The following is a 17,908-nucleotide window of genomic DNA, read 5'->3' on the forward strand; positions in this document are numbered from 1 at the left end:
TAATAATGATTTCACCTATAATTGCATACTTTTATAATTGTAAAAAAGTATCAGTGTGAGGAAGGGTCTGAGAGAAGTGATTTTAACCTACAAATGTTCATGTGAAATTCCCCAACACTGCTCCAGGTTTTATAGGACACAAGAAAGAATTACATCAGAGAATTTTGATTAATTTTAATTATTTCAAGGCTTTAAGAGAATGAGTCAACAGACAATCTCTAGGGTTTATGCCTCATAGGTTGTCTCTAGATATAAGACTTCCAACCAGGAGAGATCTTACTTTCACCCATCAGCAGGTATCATGGGAAGCTGCTGTGTAACTCAGGAGCTCAGCCTGATGCTCTGTGATGACCTAGGAGGAGGCATGGGAGGGAGGGGTGAGGCTCAAGAGGGAGGGGATATATCTGTATATATCCCTTCCAACCAAAAGTAAATTCAAAAATAAGATTCTAAACAAAAATTAATATTATTTTCTAGGTAGGGTATTAGAAAAAAAGTGTGAGGGAAAATTTACCATGTAGACACAGAGAGTCCTTGAGTAATACTGAGCCATTGTGAAAATTACCAATCTGAACTATAAAGGAAGAGGAAGTGGACTCAGCCTACAGAGCTTTGTGTGAGAACTGGCTCAGCTAAGCCCTTAAAACAACAGAGCTTCCCTGGTGGATCAGTGGTAAAGAATCTGCTGCCAGTGCAAGAGAGGCAAGAGACTCGGGTTTGACCCCTGGGTTAGGAACATCCCCTAGAGTAGGAAATGGTAACCCACTTCAGTATTCTTGCCTGGAAAAAATTCCACTGGCAAAGGAGTCTGGTGAGCTACATACAGTCCATGGGTTCACAAAAGAGTCTGAAGCAATGGAGTGACTGAACACAGAAAAGTGCCTGGAATGGAGGGTTAGAAGAGCTCTGAGAATCTGTGGAAGGTGCATTATCTGGCTTCTACAAACTTTTGAAGGAGTAGTCAAACTGAAATAAAGACAAATATTTAATTTAAAAAATAAGCAGAGATTAAGCAAATGCTATGAAAGAAAAGCAAAAGGCACTATTTTTAATTATGTATGTAAAGTAGCCTTGAAAGCAAAAATTAAACAAAATAGAGAAGAAAGATATAGGAAAGATATTAGCTGTCATATTTCCTAAATGCAAAGAAACTCACCAGCAATTTAAAATAACATTTGGGTCACAAAATCCATTGCATGAAATAAAACATTAGTTTAATTTTATTTTTCAAGTGGCTTAGATAAATCAGCCATATTTAGGATGTCTAGCTTTGTGATAGATTGTCTTTTGAGGTTGTCTTTTTAAAGTTTATACTCAAATTTATGAATATATGAAGATAAAGGGATCTTGAGTATCTCAGTTTTGCCTATGATTTGACATTACTGCCGAGCCATATAAAATCTATTTCTTGAGTTATGGGACTAGAGACAACTTTATCAGAAATGATAGAGAAAAGTCCTGGTATGGTAGGGTCTAAGAGATATTGGTCACCAATTGTGCATGCATGTGTGTTGAGTCACTCAGTTGTGTCCTATTCTTTGCGACTCCATGGACTATATAGCCAACCTGACTCTGTCCATATAACTTTCCAGTCAAGAATACTGGTGTGGGTTGCCATTTCCTCCATCAGAGAATCTTTCCAACCCAGGGACTGAACCTGCATCTCTTGCATCTCCTACATTGGCAGGTGGATTCTTTACCACTATTCCCCTGAGAAGTCATTTGTCACCAGTTAGAGAAATACAATACTTTTCTATTAGCATTTTCTCATGAAATATCATCACACTGCAGAACTACCTTAAATGTTTGGTCTTTCTCTTTTACAGGTAATATAGGGACAGAATAAATGTCTTTATTTATGGACATTTCTATGTTAGAATCTTTAGTAGTGTTAGTTAAATTTTTCCCAACTTCCTTTCTCATCTCACCTGATGCTGCCTTCTAGTATATCTCTCTGATATGTACACTTTCTTTGGACAATTTCCCATAGATTTAAGATCACTACTTTGTCACAAGTTGGAACATGATTATGAATAAATGAAGTATCTTAGTACTAAGATGTTGAACATAGATTCTCTTTTAGACAAATGGAAAATTTGTGGGAGTCTGGATCAAGAGTTCAGTCACATATGTGTAGATTGATCCTCATTTGCATGTTACAGGGAAAGTCAAGGATCTCTGTCTTCTGCTTTGTCATGTTTCTGATAAAGACATAGACTGTGTTATCCTTATTATCTGTTCAGTGTTATTACTCCACAAGAAATGAGGTGGGATTGATAATTAGGGCTCCCTGTATTGAGAACACTCTGAAAAAAAGTAACTAAGGTTTATTTTGACAATAGATTTACTGAGTCAGAAACAAAAGTAAATGATAAGTATCATGTGGAATTAACAGTAAAGGCACAGATGGAAACTTAAAGGGGTCATTCTCAGTGTCACATTGTGAATATGTGATGTAAAGTGTAATTTATTTAGAATTTTCTCACTTCTGCTACTAGTTTTAGGACTGAAATAATCAGTTATGGTACTAGGCTAGGTTACTCTTTTATTAATTTATAATGTTCAAGTGGACCTAAAAGTGCTATAGAAGGATTTCACTGAAAATAACTCCCAAGTCTTTTGATTTCATATTATCTCTAAATATTAAAATTATAATTCAGAACTAAAAGGTTCAATAATGGTACTGTGCTCTTTAAAGAAAAGTTTAAATGGTTATCTTTTGAACATTTTAGACATTTAGCAATAGTGCATAAGAAACACAGAGAGGTTCTAAAAGAGACACTTGGCTTCTTCTTCCAGCTTTGGAAAGGAGGCGTTAACCGAGGGTCTTACATCCTCATTCTCTCTAATAATTTTGTTTCCAGAGCTGATTCAGATTCTGACAAACAGAAACCATGTTTCTATCAGAGAGAAATAAAAGTGGGGCCACGTTCACTGTCCTAGGCTTCTCTGATTACCCAGAGTTGCAAGTTCCCCTCTTCTTGATATTCTTCACCATCTACAGTGTCACTGTGGTAGGGAATCTTGGGATGATTGTAACCATCAAAATTAACCCCAAACTGCACACTCCCATGTACTTTTTCCTCAGCCACCCCTCCTTTGTGGATTTTTGTTATTCCTCCATAATTGCTCGCAAGACCATGGTGAACCTCATGGTAGAAGACAGAACCATTTCATTTGTAGTCTGTGTAATACAAGTCTTTTTCTTTTGTACCTTTGTGGTAACTGAGTCCTTTTTATTAGCTGTGATGGCCTATGACCTCTTTGTGGCCATCTGCAACCCTCTGCTCTACATGGTCGCCATGTCCCCAAGACTCTGTGCTATGTTAGTGGTTGGATCTTTTGCCTGGGGAACAACCTACTCCTTGGCATTCACATTTTCTGTTAGCAAATTACCATTTTGTGGTTTCAACACAATCAATCACTTCTTCTGTGAGTTCTCCTCCCTGCTTTCCGTCTCTTGCTCTGATACTTATCTCAACCAGTTGCTGCTTTTTATTTTTGCCACCTTTAATGAGGTCAGCACACCCTTCATCATTCTCCTGTCTTATGTTTTTATTGTTGTCACCATCTTCAAGATGCATTCAGCCTGTGGTCGCCGCAAAGCCTTCTCCACTTGTGCCTCCTGCCTGACCGCCATCAGCATCCTCACCAGCACCATCGTCTTCCTCTACTGTGTGCCCAACTCCACAACCTCCAGGCACACAGTCAAAGTGGTGTCTGTGTTTTACACGGTGGTCATCCCCATGTTGAATCCCCTGATCTACAGTCTGAGAAATAAGGATGTCAACAAAACAGTCTCCAAGATAGTGGGCTCTAAACTGTTTTCTTATTGAGCATTATAATAATAATAGTTTTTTTCTTGATATGTAAACAAAGTGTAGGTACAAAGGTTGGTTTTTAAAGATAAGTTTAAATTAATGAAGAGTTAATGCTGCAAAATTTATGGTTGCCAGGAGAGGCAAGAAGTCTGGGGGAAAGGGTTAGTTTGGGAGTTTGGGATGAACGTGTACACTCTTGTATTTAAATGGACAGCCAACAAGGATCTGCTGTATAGCACACAGAACTCTGCTCAATGTTATGTGGCAGCCTGGATGGGATGGTAGTTTGTGAAAGAATGGATATATGTATATGTATGCCTGAGTCCCTTCTCCATTCACCTGAAACTATCAGACCCTTGTTTGTTAATAGGCTATGCTGCTGCCACTGCTAAGTCACTTCAGTCATGTCCGACTCTGTGTGACCCCATAGACAGCAGCCCACCAGGCTCCCCCATCCCTAGGATTCTCCAAGCAAGAACACTGGAGTGGGTTGCCATTTCCTTCTCCAATGCATGAAAAGTGAAAGTGAAGTCGTTCAGTCATGTGGGACTCTTAGCGACCCCATAGACTGCAGCCTAGCAGGTTCCTCCATCCATGGGATTTTCCAGACAAGAGTACTGGAGTGGGGTGCCATTGCCTGCTCCAAAGGGGGCTTCTAGGAAATAAATTTTCCTGCCTGTTTTGTTAATATGTTATATCCCAACACACACACACACACACACACACACACACACACACACACACACACACAAAAGTTAAAAAAGAGAGAATTATTTAAAATAGAAAGAACATGCATTTTGGCTCAAAGAAGCTAAACTTAATTCTCTCTTACTTACCAAGAAAAAAATTATCAATCTCACCATTTTCTAAGTTTTTGTCTAAAAATTCAGACAAGATAAATGTATTAAATAGATTAAAATACAATATAGATATGTGGTATACCTTGTGTAACTTAATAAATTGAATTTCATCTCTTTTACACCTAAAATAACTAGGCTTTCAATTAGCACATGCATTTCTCTTACAAAATACAAATAGCAGTTAAAATAAGTCATGGTGTTCATCCTCAAAGGCTGAAAATCTGGTGTTGAGGGTAGGGTAGATAAGAAAGTGACAACTGTGCAAGTTGGAAATGGGTTTGAGAGGAAAAAAAGAAAAGTTCAAGTCCTTCACAAAATAGGTATTATGTTGACCTGGTTTGGATAACTTAAGAGACAGACTTTTAGAAAATGTATTTCAATGTAGGAGTTTTATCCAGGAGACTAAAGCATAGCAAACAAGGAAATCAGAATGTAGTAATGTGTTAATGATAAAACTTTTTTTTTTTTTTAACTGAGTGACTAGTGCATAAGTTACACATATATTTGTCTCCATGTTGGAATAGTTGTGTTGTATTGTGTATATGGGTTACTTGGCACAAAGTTGATAAGACACGGATTATATTCTGAATGTATTTTCAAAAGAGCTCTAGTGTGGCAGCATGAGCAACTATGATAGACTCCACCAGAGGCTTAAAAATGCAGGAGGAGCTCTCAGAACATCTTTCATGCAAAAAGGAAGCATGACAAGTGCCTGCCCAATTGACATTTCATTCTGTTTTTCTACCTATGAAGACATCAAAAGTATTATCAATTTTTTTTTCTTTTACCAAACTTAATGTCTGTATCCTTCTCAAATAAACTTGTATCTTAAAAAAAAAAAAAAGTGCTTCCAGTTTCCCAAAGAGTTGAAAACTAATTGCCTGTGTAACCATATTCAAAATAAAATGCAAACTAGGTAGTCATTAGTTTGCTGTGGTTGTTGTAATTTAGTGGCTAAGTCATGTCCAACTCTTTGTGACCCCATGGACTGTAGCCCACCAGGATCATATGTCCTTAGGATTACCAAAGCAAGAGTACTGGAGTGGGTAGTCATTACATTCTCTAGGAGATCTTCCAGACCCAAGGATCAAAATTGTGTCTCCTGTAATGGATTCATTTTGATATTTGGCAAAACTAATACAATTATGTAAAGTTTAAAAATAAAATAAAATTTAAAAAAATGAAAAAGAAAAAAAAAATTGTGTCTCCTGCATTGGCAGGCAGATTCTTCACTACTGAGCCACCTGGGAAGCCTGGATATTATATTAGTAAGGTCTGTTTAACAAGGTAAATTAGAAATAAGATCTCTCTAACATCAATAGCTCAGGCTTGCTTGAATAGCTTAAACACTTTTCTTCTCTACTCAATGTGTGCGTTAGTTACTCAGTCATGTCCAATTTTTTGCGACCTCATGCTCTGTCCTTGGGATTTTCCAGGCAAGAATAATGGTATGGGTTGCATTTCCTTCTCCATCTCTATTCAATGTTCCTAAATAAATTCCTAAATATTCACTTTTTTAGATGAAAATATTGAGAATATTTGGGACTATTAACAGTAAATGGGATTAGAAATTCTGTCAGAAATTGTGCTGGAATAGTAATGACACACCACCCTTTCATTCAGTTTTTCAAAACTATTTTTCATCAAAGTTTTCCAAGTAATACATTAAACAAAGTTAAATTCTCTTCCAGTTTTGGTGAAGGCTAAATTTTTGGAGATTCTTTCAAAAGGACTTTTTACCTAATGTGGTTTATTGCAAGCAGGAGCCCAATTCTCCACTTATAAAGGCATGTCCAGCTCTTCTTTTATCTTCTCATCAAATGATCAAATCAATTCCTCCATTTTTTTAAAATATAGTCTACTTTTGAGAATAACTTGAGTAATATAAGGTCATTGAAGCGACATATTGTGTCAGTTACAAGAAATGCCCTGTAGCTATGTTATAATCTCTTGGAATTTACACAAACTCTTAGAATAGCTGTCATGTGAACAAGCACAGGCTAGGATATTGGATAATGAGCAATATATAGCTCACGGCCCTATCCCATGAAGTAGCATGGAGCCAACCTCTGGACTGCACTATGAACCCTCTTAGATCACCTAGCCTGGCAAGCTGATAACATACACGCAACAGACCAGCACAGATCAGTCAGCTCTGGATCAGATCAGTAGAGCTGCCTTACTGACTTACGTAATAGTGATCCATGCAATAAGCAGCTGTATTTAACTCATTGGGATTCCCTGGTGGCTCAAACAGTAAAGCGCCTGACCTCAATGCTGGAAACCCAGGTCCAATCCCTGGGTCAGGAAAATCCCCTGGAGAAGGAAATGGCAACCCACTCCAGTATTCTTGCCTTGGAAATCCCATGGACAGAGGAACCTGGTGGGCTACCGTCCGTGGGGTCGCAAAAAGTCAGACACGACTGAGCGACTTGACTTTCACTTTCACTTTAACTCGTATGTTTTGGAGTAGTTTGTTATGCAGTCTTAAAATACAACTGATTGTCTTAATTTCTGATGTTACCACAAATTGTCTTAATTTCTGATGTTACCACAAACACCTTCCCAAGTCTTACTGTAGAGCAGTTAAGCATTTCTGCTTTCCTTCTGCTTGGAGGCAGCTTAATTAAAATGTACAATTAAAAAGTTTAGAAAATTTAACACATTGTTGATGTTAATGAATCTTTTGATGAAATAATTTCCTAAAACAATGATCTTATGTGATATACATACAGTTCATCAAAATCTTAAATCTTGGTACTTATTCAATTTATGGATAAAGACAATAAAGCAAATTTCAATTAAATATTTATATTTAAATCATTTTAAAAAATCTGTTTTGTCTTTAAGACAGATAAACAAAGGTTTCTGTGAGTAGGTTGCATATATAGGTTGCATATATGTTTTGCATATAAAACATCACTACCAGTGATGCTGTCTTTTTAGTCATTCTGCCATGAGACTCTCTCCTTCAAGGGAATGCATTTTGTATCAATCCTAATGACAAAAAAAACATAGATACTAATCAGATACCATCATCCGTCTACTATATATGATTTCAAAACATCACTGTATTGGCTAAAACACATGTCTATTGCAAATCCCTTATTTTCTGAGAAAAGAAAGATACATTAGCTAAAAGGAAATAGGAAGTCATACCATGGGCTTGAAATGTCTTAATTAAAAGAAATTTTAGGCTTCATGGAATACAATGTTTCACAGTGTTGTTATGTTTTAGGTTTTGGAAGTTTTCTATTACTTTTCTAATCGGGGTAATTCCCAAGGTAATCTATGAATGGATAGCAGGAACTTTTGCTTTTGGACAATGAAACACAAGGGATAGTGAAAGTACTGAGTGGAATGGAGAGGCAGAAACACTCCACAATCTCACAAAATAACCAGATGAATCAATTTTAGGGAAACACATGAAGGTTGTTGAGAATATGGAAACCAATTTACTTCCAACTATTTATAGTCATGAAATTCTTAAATAATTGGTATATCAGGGGCATAAACCACATAGTATCATTCATAACCTATTGGTTTAGGACAAAATTATACAGGCAGAGAAAGAGCAGACCTGGGAGATAGCCCTCAGGCAGATCCATAAAATGGGCTCTACACATCCAGATGTTGAGGCTGGATTTAGAAAAGGCAGAGGAACCATAGATCAGACTTTGAACATCTGCTGGATAATAGAAAAATTAATAATTCCAGAAAAGCATCTATTCTGCTTCATTGACTACGCTGAAGCCTTTGACTGTGTGGATCAAAACAAACTGTGGAAAATTCTTGAAGAGATGGAAATACCAGACCATCTTACCTGTCTCCTGAGAAATCTGTTTGCAGGTCAAAACAGTTAGAACAGGACATGGAGCAATGGACTGGTTCCAAATAGGGAAAGGAGTACATCAAGGCTGTATATTGTCATCCTGCGAATTTAACTTATACCCAGAGTACATCATTCAAAATGCTGGGCTGGATGAAGCACAAGCTGGAATCAAGATTGCTGGGAGAAATATCAATAACTTCAGATATGCAGATGACACCACCCTTATGGCAGAAAGTGAATAGGAACTAAACAGGCTGTTGATGAAGGTGAAAGAGGAGAGTGAAAAAGTTGGCTTAAAACTCAACATTCAGAAAACTAAGATCATGGCATCCGGTCCCATCACTTCATGCAAATAGATGGGAAAACGATGGAAACAGTGGCTGACTTTATTTTATTGGGTCTGAAACCACTGCTGATGGTGACTGCAGCCATGAAATTTAAAAAAAAAAAAAAAAGCTTGCTCCTTGGAAGAAAAGTGATGGCCTAAATAGACAGCATATTAAAAAACAGAGACATTACTTTGCTGACAAAGTCTGTCTAGTCATATCTATGGGTTTCCAGTAGCTATGTATGGATGTGAAATTTGGCCCTTAAAGAAGACTGACTGCTAAAGAATTGATGCTTTTGGACTGTGGTGTTGGACAAGACTCTAGAGAGTCCCTTGGACTACAAGGGGATCAAACCAGTCAATCCTAAAGGAAATCAGTCCTGAATTCTCATCGGAAGGACTGATGCTGAAGATCCAATACATTGGGCACCTGATGCGAAGAATTGACTCATTGGAAAAGACCCTGATTCTGGGAAAGATTGAAGGCAGAAGGAAAAGTGGATGACAGAGGATGAAATGGTTGGATGTCATCACCGGCTTGATGGATGCAAGTTTGATCAAGCTCTGGGAGTTGGTGATGGACAGGGAGGCCTGGCATGCTGCAGGCTTTGCAAAGAGTGAGGGTCATGAAGAGTCAGAGATGACTGAGTGACTGAACTTAACTGTACAAACATGGGAGAGTTTCCTCCCCACTCTCTTTATATCTTATGAAAGTCATTAATTGTTTGTGTCCCAAGATGATATTTTTTTTCTTCACATCTTATTGAGATCCCACAGAGACCAATGATTGGTTCTGGAAAATTAAGGGATATGGGCCTTAGGGATACACACACAAAAACAAAAAGCCTGTGACATTTTCCCTCACAGCATCCTCAGAAACAAAGGAAGCAATACCTGTCAAAAGGTTGGTAGACTACATTCTATTTTGGAGAGGAAAGGGATGAATGGTATTTCCTGATGTCTGGAAAGTTGTTTGCTTCTTTTTTTCAGGGAAGTAAATTATTACTAGCCATGTTTAAGAGAAAGAGGAATGGTAAAGAGGGCAGTGGCATTAGAAATAATTTTTACAAGTCTGTATTTGGAGAGTGTTTTAAGAAATGCCAAGTTCGGAGCACTCTATGAAGTGGATGGAATCACCGACTTGATGGGCATGAGTTTGAGTAAACTCCGGGAGTTAGTGATGGACAGGGAGGCGTGGCGTGCTGCGATTCTTGGGGTTGCAAAAAGTCGGACACAACTGAGGGACTGAATTGAACTGAACTGAACTGATGAAGTGTTTTCCCTTTATGCACTGAGAAACAATATGAGAGCAAATGGGGACACTTCAATCTATAGAATTAAATATCTTGTAACAGCTATTAGTGTAACAGGGGAAAGAGTGTGAGCCAATTGGGAAGAATGCTTGATTCCTCTCCCCTTCCATCTGCCTTCACTCTCACATTAACACCATCCAAGGAACGCGGGAAAGACAGCAGGGAGATTCTCCTGAGAGTCACTTTGATGCTGAGTGTGGTGGTGAGGGGTCCTCAGGACTGCAGAAGGAGGAGCACAGACATGTGAACCACCTCTGAAGCAGACAGGAGAGCAAGAACTTTGACCTTGTGAAAAGGTATTGTATATCTACAGCAGGTTTCTCAAGTATGACTGATTAACATCGGTCAAGATATATATTTGGTCTTTGCTTATGTTGAGGATATGTGGGAGGATGGGAGTGAGAAAAGAGATGCCGTCCTGCACCTTATACACTTAGCAGCATCTGTAGTCTGCCTTCTGGATGTCTATAACACCCCTTCCTATTGTGACAGTCAACAATATTTCCAGACATTGACAAACGTCCAACAGGGATCAACATCACTCCTGCTCTACAAATAATCAGCAGCCTGACTTTTCATCTTTAGATCTTAAAAACAGGAAAAGATTTTCAAAATTATGCACCACTTTGAAATCAGAAAATACAGCTCACTTATTACTGTCCATTTGAAGAGAGAAAAGCCTTCCATCACAGTGATCATGTGTGTTCAAACAGGAGTCCTTAATTTACATATCCTTTATCTCTTCAAGATATTTGAGGAATGAGGAAAACCCTGGCTGTGTTGGCTTTTAGTCCAGATTCACTTTCCTCCTGGAATAAGCAGTCAGTGCTACTATGTCATTTTATTGTTAGTTAGGATCAGGAGAGCGAATAAATGAGCATGTTCATACCCTTTGTTGCCATCTTCCACATGTCCGGTCTTAGAATGTATCTCTCCTATATTAAAAAAAAAAAATTGGTAAAAATATTTATTCTCTTGGATGTTTTGAAAATTAAATATGCATGGAGACTTATGTATAGGTATGCCATATTCTATCTTTGTGATCTTTTTACCTTGACACTTTCTCATAGTCATTTTTCAGGTTATTTAAAGTTCTTCTGAAAGCTCCATAGTGTCCTATAATATGCATGTAGCATAACTTTGACCTTCCTGTTTGACATTTTGTTTCTAAGCTCCTATAATAAATAGTAGTTCAATGCAGCAACAAGAATTTGTGTTAATATGATATTCACAATTTTGATTTCTTGAATAGATTTAAAGTATTGCATTTATCAAATAGGTCTTAGAAGGCTTCAGGGTCACAGTTACAGAAAGTTTGTGCACATGTATACAGTTTTGACGAACTCCTTTTCCTATTTAGAACTAGTCTGTTGTTCCATGTCCAGTTCTAACTGCTGCTTCCTGACCTGCATACAAATTTCTCAAGAGGCAGATCAGGTGGTCTGGTATTCCCATCTCTTGAAGAATTTTCCACAGTTTATTGTGATCCACACAGTCAAAGGGTTTGGCATAGTCAATAAAGCAGAAATAGATGTTTTTCTGGAACTCTCTTGCTTTTTCAATGATCCAGTGGATGTTGGCAATTTGATCTCTGGTTCCTCTGCCTTTTCTAAAACCAGCTTGAACATCAGGAAGTTCACGGTTCATGTGTTGCCGAAGCCTGGCTTGGAGAATTTTGAGCATTACTTTACTAGCGTGTGAGATGAGTACAATTGTGCGGTAGTTTGAGCATTCTTTGGCATTGCCTTTCTTTGGGATTGGAATGAAAACTGGCCTTTTCCAGTCCTGTGGCCACTGTTGAGTTTTCCAAATTTGCTGGCATATTGAGTGCAGCACTTTCACAGCATCATCTTTCAGGATTTGGAATAGCTCAACTGGAATTCCATCACATCCATTAGCTTTGTTTGTAGTGATGCTTTCTAAGGCCCTTTTGACTTCACATTCCAGGATGTCTGGCTCTAGGTCAGTAATCACACCATCGTGATTATCTGGGTCATGAAGATCTTTTTTGTACAGTTCTTCTGTGTATTCTTGCCATCTCTTCTTAATATCTTCTGCTTCTCTTGAGAAATTTGTATGCAGGTCAGGAAGCAACAGTTAGAACTGGATATGGAACAACAGACTGGTTCCAAATAGGAAAAGGAGTTCGTCAAGGCTGTTTACTTAACTTATATGCCGAGTACATCATGAGAAATGCTGGACTGGAAGAAACACAAGCTGGAATCAAGATTGCCGGGAGAAATACCAATAACCTCAGATATGCAGATGACACCACCCTTATGGCAGAAAGTGAAGAGGAACTCAAAAGCCTCTTGATGAAAGTGAAAGAGGAGAGTGAAAAAGTTGGCTTAAAGCTCAACATTCAGAAAATGAAGATCATGGCATCTGGTCCCACCACATCATGGGAAATAGATGGGGAAACAGTGGAAACAGTGTCAGACTTTATTTTTCTGGGCTCCAAAATCACTACAGATGGTGACTGCAGCCATGAAATTAAAAGACACTTACTCCTTGGAAGGAAAGTTATGACCAACCTAGATAGCATATTCAAAAGCAGAGACATTACTTTGCCAACAAAGGTCTGTCTAGTCAAGGCTATGGTTTTTCCTGTGGTCAGGTATGGATGTGAGAGTTGGACTGTGAAGGAAGCTGAGTGCTGAAGAATTGATGCTTTTGAACTGTGGTGTTGGAGAAGACTCTTGAGAGTCCCTTGGACTGTAAGGAGATCCAACCAGTCCATTCTGTAGGAGATCAGCCCTGGGATTTCTTTGGAGGGAATGATGCTAAAGGTGAAACTTCAGTACTTTGGCCAACTCATGCGAAGAGTTGACTCATTGGAAAAGACTCTGATGCTGGGAGGGATTGGTGGCAGGAGGAGAAGGGGACGACAGAGGATGAGATGGCTGGATGGCATCACTGGCTTGATGGACATGAGTCTGAGTGAACTCCAGAAGTTGGTGATGGACAGGGAGGCCTGGCATGCTGCGATTCATGGGGTCGCAAAGAGTCGGACACGACTGAGCAACTGATTTGATCTGATCTAAGTTGCTTCAGTCGAGTCCAGCTCTTTGCAACCCCATAGATTGTAGCCTGCCAGGCTCCTCTGTCAATGGATTCTCTAGGCAAAGATATTGGAATAGGTTGCTATTTCCTTCCCCATACAGAAAGTTTAGATGTAAGTAATAATTCTCTGTAAAATCACAAACATTATATAGCATATTTTAAAAATCACTAGGTTAATTTTATAGAAACAATTGCAAAATAGACTATAAAATTCACTTTTCCATTTAAAAAGTAATAATAAAAATGCTTGTGTGTTAATATCTTAAATAAGCATACTTCTCATCATTACATCAAAAAAGAGAAACTTCCTATATACTATTAAAAAATTTCCAAGGATCCTAGTGTTTCCAAAATTGATTTAACAGTATAGCAGTAAAAAGGTATTTAAATTTCAAACATTGTTAATTAAGTAATATTTGATGTCTTTCTAATGATTCAGTTCCAAGCTCTAAATTGTGTAGAACTACTTTAAATCATCATACAGGTTTTCATGGATGTGAATTATTTCATGTGATCTGTGAATTTAAATGTGAGCTCTATGCATTTGTGGGTTATGATGTCTGAACTTTTCTTTTTTTATTAAATTTTTTAAATTTTATTTTATTTTTAAACTTTACAATATTGTATTAGTTTTGCCAAATATTGAAATGAATCCACCACAGGTATACCTGTGTTCCCCATCCTGAACCCTCCTCCCTCCTCCCTCCCCATACCCTCCCTCTGGGTCGTCCCAGTGCACCAGCCCCAAGCATCCAGTATTGTGCATTTAACCTGGACTGGTGACTCGTTTCATACATGATATTATACATGCTTCACTGCTATTCTCCCAAATCTCCCCACCCTCTCCCTCTCCCACAGAGTACATAAGACTGATCTATACATCAGTGTCTCTTTTCCTGTCTCGTACACAGGGTTATTGTTACCATCTTTCCAAATTCCATATATATGCGTTAGTATACTGTATTGGTATTTTCCTTTCTGGCTTACTTCACTCTGTATAATAGGCTCCAGTTTCATCCATCTCATTAGAACTGATTCAAATGTATTCTTTTTAATGGCATTGTGTATATGTACCACAGATTTCTTAGCCATTCATTGGCTGATGGGCATCTAGGTTGCTTCCATGTCCTGGCTATTATAAAGAGTGCTGCGATGAACATTGGGGTACACATGTCTCTTTCCCTTCTGGTTTCCTCAGTGTGTATGCCCAGCAGTGGGATTGCTGGATCATAAGGCAGTTCTATTTCCAGTTTTTTAAGGAATCTCCACACTGTTCTCCATAGTGGCTGTACTAGTTTGCACTCCCACCAACAGTGTAAGAGGGTTCCCTTTTCTCCACACCCTCTCCAGCATTTATTGCTTGTAGACTTATGGATCGCAGCCATTCTGACTGGTGTGAAATGGTACCTCATAGTGGTTTTGATTTGCATTTCTCTGATAATGAGTGATATTGAGCATCTTTTCATGTGTTTGTTAGCCATCTGTATGTCTTCTTTGGAGAAATGTCTATTTAGTTCTTTGGCCCATTTTTTGATTACACTCTCCGACATACATCACAGCAGGATCCTCTATGACCCACCTCCAAGAATATTGGAAATAAAAGCAAAAATAAACAAATGGGACCTAATTAAACTTAAAAGCTTCTGCACAACAAAGGAAACTATTAGCAAGGTGAAAAGGCAGCCTTCAGAATGGGAGAAAATAATAGCAAATGAAGCAATGAACTTTTCTTAAGCTTCAAAATGTCAATGTTTTATTTCTTTGCTGAAACAGTTGACTATCTTATTTATTCTCATGTCTTTTTAAGGAGATAATTGGGGATGATCTCACAGAGAATAACTATTAATATTTTTTTTTATGCAACCAAAGTAAAGTGAAGATATGGATGAGGAAAACTGCACTGCTGTGTCAGACTTCATCCTCCTTGGATTCTCAGATGCCCCTGAGCTCAGAGTCTTCCTCTTCCTGCTGTTTCTTTCCATCTATGGAGTCACAGTTTTGGGAAACCTGGGCATGATTGTCCTGATTCAGGTCAGCTCTGGACTCCCCACCCCCATGTACTTTTTCCTCAGCCACTTGTCCTTTGTGGATTTCTGTTACTCCATGTTCAGCACACCGAAGATACTAGCTAACATATTAAATGAAAACAAAGCCATTTCCTTCCTGGAATGCACTGTACAATTCTACCTGTTTTGCACATTTGTGGTAACTGAGGTCATTCTGCTGGCAGTGATGGCCTATGACCACTTTGTGGCCATCTGTGACTCACAGCTCTACATGGTCACCGTGTCCCGGGATCTCTATGTGGAGTTGGTGTCTTGTTGCTACCTCAGTGGTGCTATGTGTTCTCTGATTCACTTGTGTTTAGCTCTTCAAATCCCATCCTACAGATTGAATATGATCAACCACTTCTTTTGTGATCTCCCCTCTCTCTTGTCTCTTGCTTGCTCTGATATGATTGTGAATCAATTGATGCTATACATTGGGGCCACTTTCTATAAGATCATCATCATCCCGGTCATCCTCACACCCTACTTATGTATTCTCATCACCATCCTGAGGATGCCCTCTGCAGAAGGAAGGTGCAACGCCTTTTCCACCTGTGCCTCCCACCTTAGAGCCATCGCTATCTTACAGGGAACGATCCTTTTCATTTATTGCCAGCCCCACTCTGGCAACATCATGGGTACTGACAAAGTGACCACGGTGTTCTACACTGTAGTGATCCCCATGCCGAACCCACTGATCTACAGTCTGAGGAACAAGGATGTGAAAGAAACTCTCCGAAAAGTGGTGAGCTCCAAAATATTATCCTACAGAATATTTTCCTAGCAGAAGTCAGGGTTAGAAACTGGAGGCTGGTGAAAAGGTGATAATGATTGCAGTGTTGGAAGGGCAGAACTGAAGTGAGTAGCTTTGAGTGAGTCTTCCTGGCTCACTTATTTTTGTACCTTATAGCCTGTCAATTTACAAGAGTAGTCTACTTCTTTACATTTATTCAGTCTAAAATGCTTTAAATGGTTCTTGGTAATTGGAATCAAGATTGCTGGGAGAAATGTCAATAACCTCAGATATGCAGATGACACCACCCTTATGGCAGAAAGTGAAGAGGAACTCAAAAGCCTCTTGATGAAAGTGAAAGAGGAAAGTGAAAAAGTTGGCTTAAAGCTCAACATTCAGAAAATGAAGATCATGGCATCTGGTCCCATCACTTCATGGGAAATAGATGGGAAAACAGTGGAAACAGTGACAGACTTTATTTTTCTGGGCTCCAAAATCACTGCAGATGGTGACTGCAGCCATGAAATTAAAAGACGCTTACTCCTTGGAAGGAAAGTTATGACCAACCTAGATAGCATATTCAAAAGCAGAAACATTACTTTGCCAACAAAGGTCCGTCTAGTTAAGGCTATGGTTTTTCCAATGGTCAGGTATGGATGTGAGAGTTGGACTATGAAGAAGGCTGAGCACCAAAGAATTGATGCTTTTGAACTGTGGTGCTGGAGAAGACCCTTGAGAGTCCCTTGGACTGCAAGGAGATCCAACCAGTCCATTCTAAAGGAGATCAGCCCTGGGATTCCTTTGGAAGGATTGATGCTAAAGCTGAAACTCCAGTACTTTGACCACCTCATGCGAAGAGTTGACTCATTGAAAAAGACCCGGATGCTGGGAGGGATTGGTGGCAGGAGGAGAAGGGAACAACAGAGGATGAGATGGCTGGATGGCATCACCAACTCAATGGACGTCAGTTTGAGTGAACTCCAGGAGTTGATGATGGACAGGGAAGTCTGGCATGCTGCGATTCATGGGGTCTCAAAGAGTCGGACATGACTGAGAGACTGAACTTAACTGAACTGAATGGACTTTTAAAACACACATTTAGTTTGCTGTATAACTTTCATAAGTTTACTAAAGATTTCACATTTTATTTCACTATCCATTATGGAAACTATGGTTTATTTCAAAATCAAATGGCTATTATTTTACAATGAACAACACATGTTTGAATTTACGCACAAGTGTGATTCCCATATGTATATATATCCTGCATTTTATTTCTAGCTTCCTTTATTGTTTTTGCTGTCATTGCAGTGTCCAGTGTTTGGGGAGTTTCATATATCATTATATCTGAATAATAGACACATGGATAATAATTATGTCAAAGAAATCTTAACAAAATTAAATTAAAGGTCATGTGGAAATATCTTAGAATAATCCTTGGTACATCAGTAATTCCCCTTGTGTGCATGGGGTGTGTGTGTGTGTATGTGTGTGTGTATACAAGCATACCTCATTTTATTGAAATTCAAAGATAGTTTTTCTATAGATTAAAGGTTTGTGGCCACTCTCCTTTGAGCAAGTATATATGATCCTGTTTCCAATAGCATCTGTCACTTCATGTTTCTGTGAATATTTCATAATTCTTATAATATTTCAAATGTTTCAGAAAAGCAAAAAGAAAAAAAAACTGTTAATATAATGATTATAACATCAGGAAGCAGCCATCATTCTTGAGGTTGGGAGAAGTAGAGAAAGGACATTTTACAGGAGTCTCAGAACTTGGAGAAAGTACTCTGCTAATCAGTGATAAGCCCTTGAGGAAGGGCCATGGCTGTAAGGGTGTCTGGGGTCTAAGTCTGGCTTATGACTTAACAATTTTCAGACACTGAGATGAACCCTAGTCATGTCTG

At 38.6% G+C, this 17,908-nt stretch overlaps 2 protein-coding genes across 2 annotated transcripts; both read left to right on the forward strand.

The window, feature by feature from the left end:
- The first annotated feature begins 2,894 nt into the window (after positions 1-2,894).
- On the forward strand, positions 2,895-3,836 carry LOC139180400 (olfactory receptor 5D18-like). The gene has a single exon (XM_070782139.1). It carries the CDS (start codon positions 2,895-2,897, stop codon positions 3,834-3,836), a length of 942 nt encoding a protein of 313 aa, XP_070638240.1.
- An 11,262-nt stretch (positions 3,837-15,098) lies between these two features.
- On the forward strand, positions 15,099-16,049 carry LOC109563598 (olfactory receptor 5L1-like). The gene has a single exon (XM_019966961.2). The coding sequence runs from the start codon at positions 15,099-15,101 to the stop codon at positions 16,047-16,049; it is 951 nt and encodes a 316-aa protein (XP_019822520.2).
- The last annotated feature ends 1,859 nt before the right edge of the window (positions 16,050-17,908 follow it).

This window comes from Bos indicus, chromosome 28, assembly GCF_029378745.1.
Source record: "Bos indicus isolate NIAB-ARS_2022 breed Sahiwal x Tharparkar chromosome 28, NIAB-ARS_B.indTharparkar_mat_pri_1.0, whole genome shotgun sequence".
Taxonomy (NCBI): domain Eukaryota; kingdom Metazoa; phylum Chordata; class Mammalia; order Artiodactyla; family Bovidae; genus Bos; species Bos indicus.

Excerpts from the sequence above, each read along its gene's own strand:
- LOC139180400 (XM_070782139.1), top strand. The coding sequence starts at position 2,895 with ATGTTTCTATCAGAGAGAAATAAAAGTGGGGCCACGTTCACTGTCCTA.
- LOC109563598 (XM_019966961.2), top strand. The coding sequence starts at position 15,099 with ATGGATGAGGAAAACTGCACTGCTGTGTCAGACTTCATCCTCCTTGGA.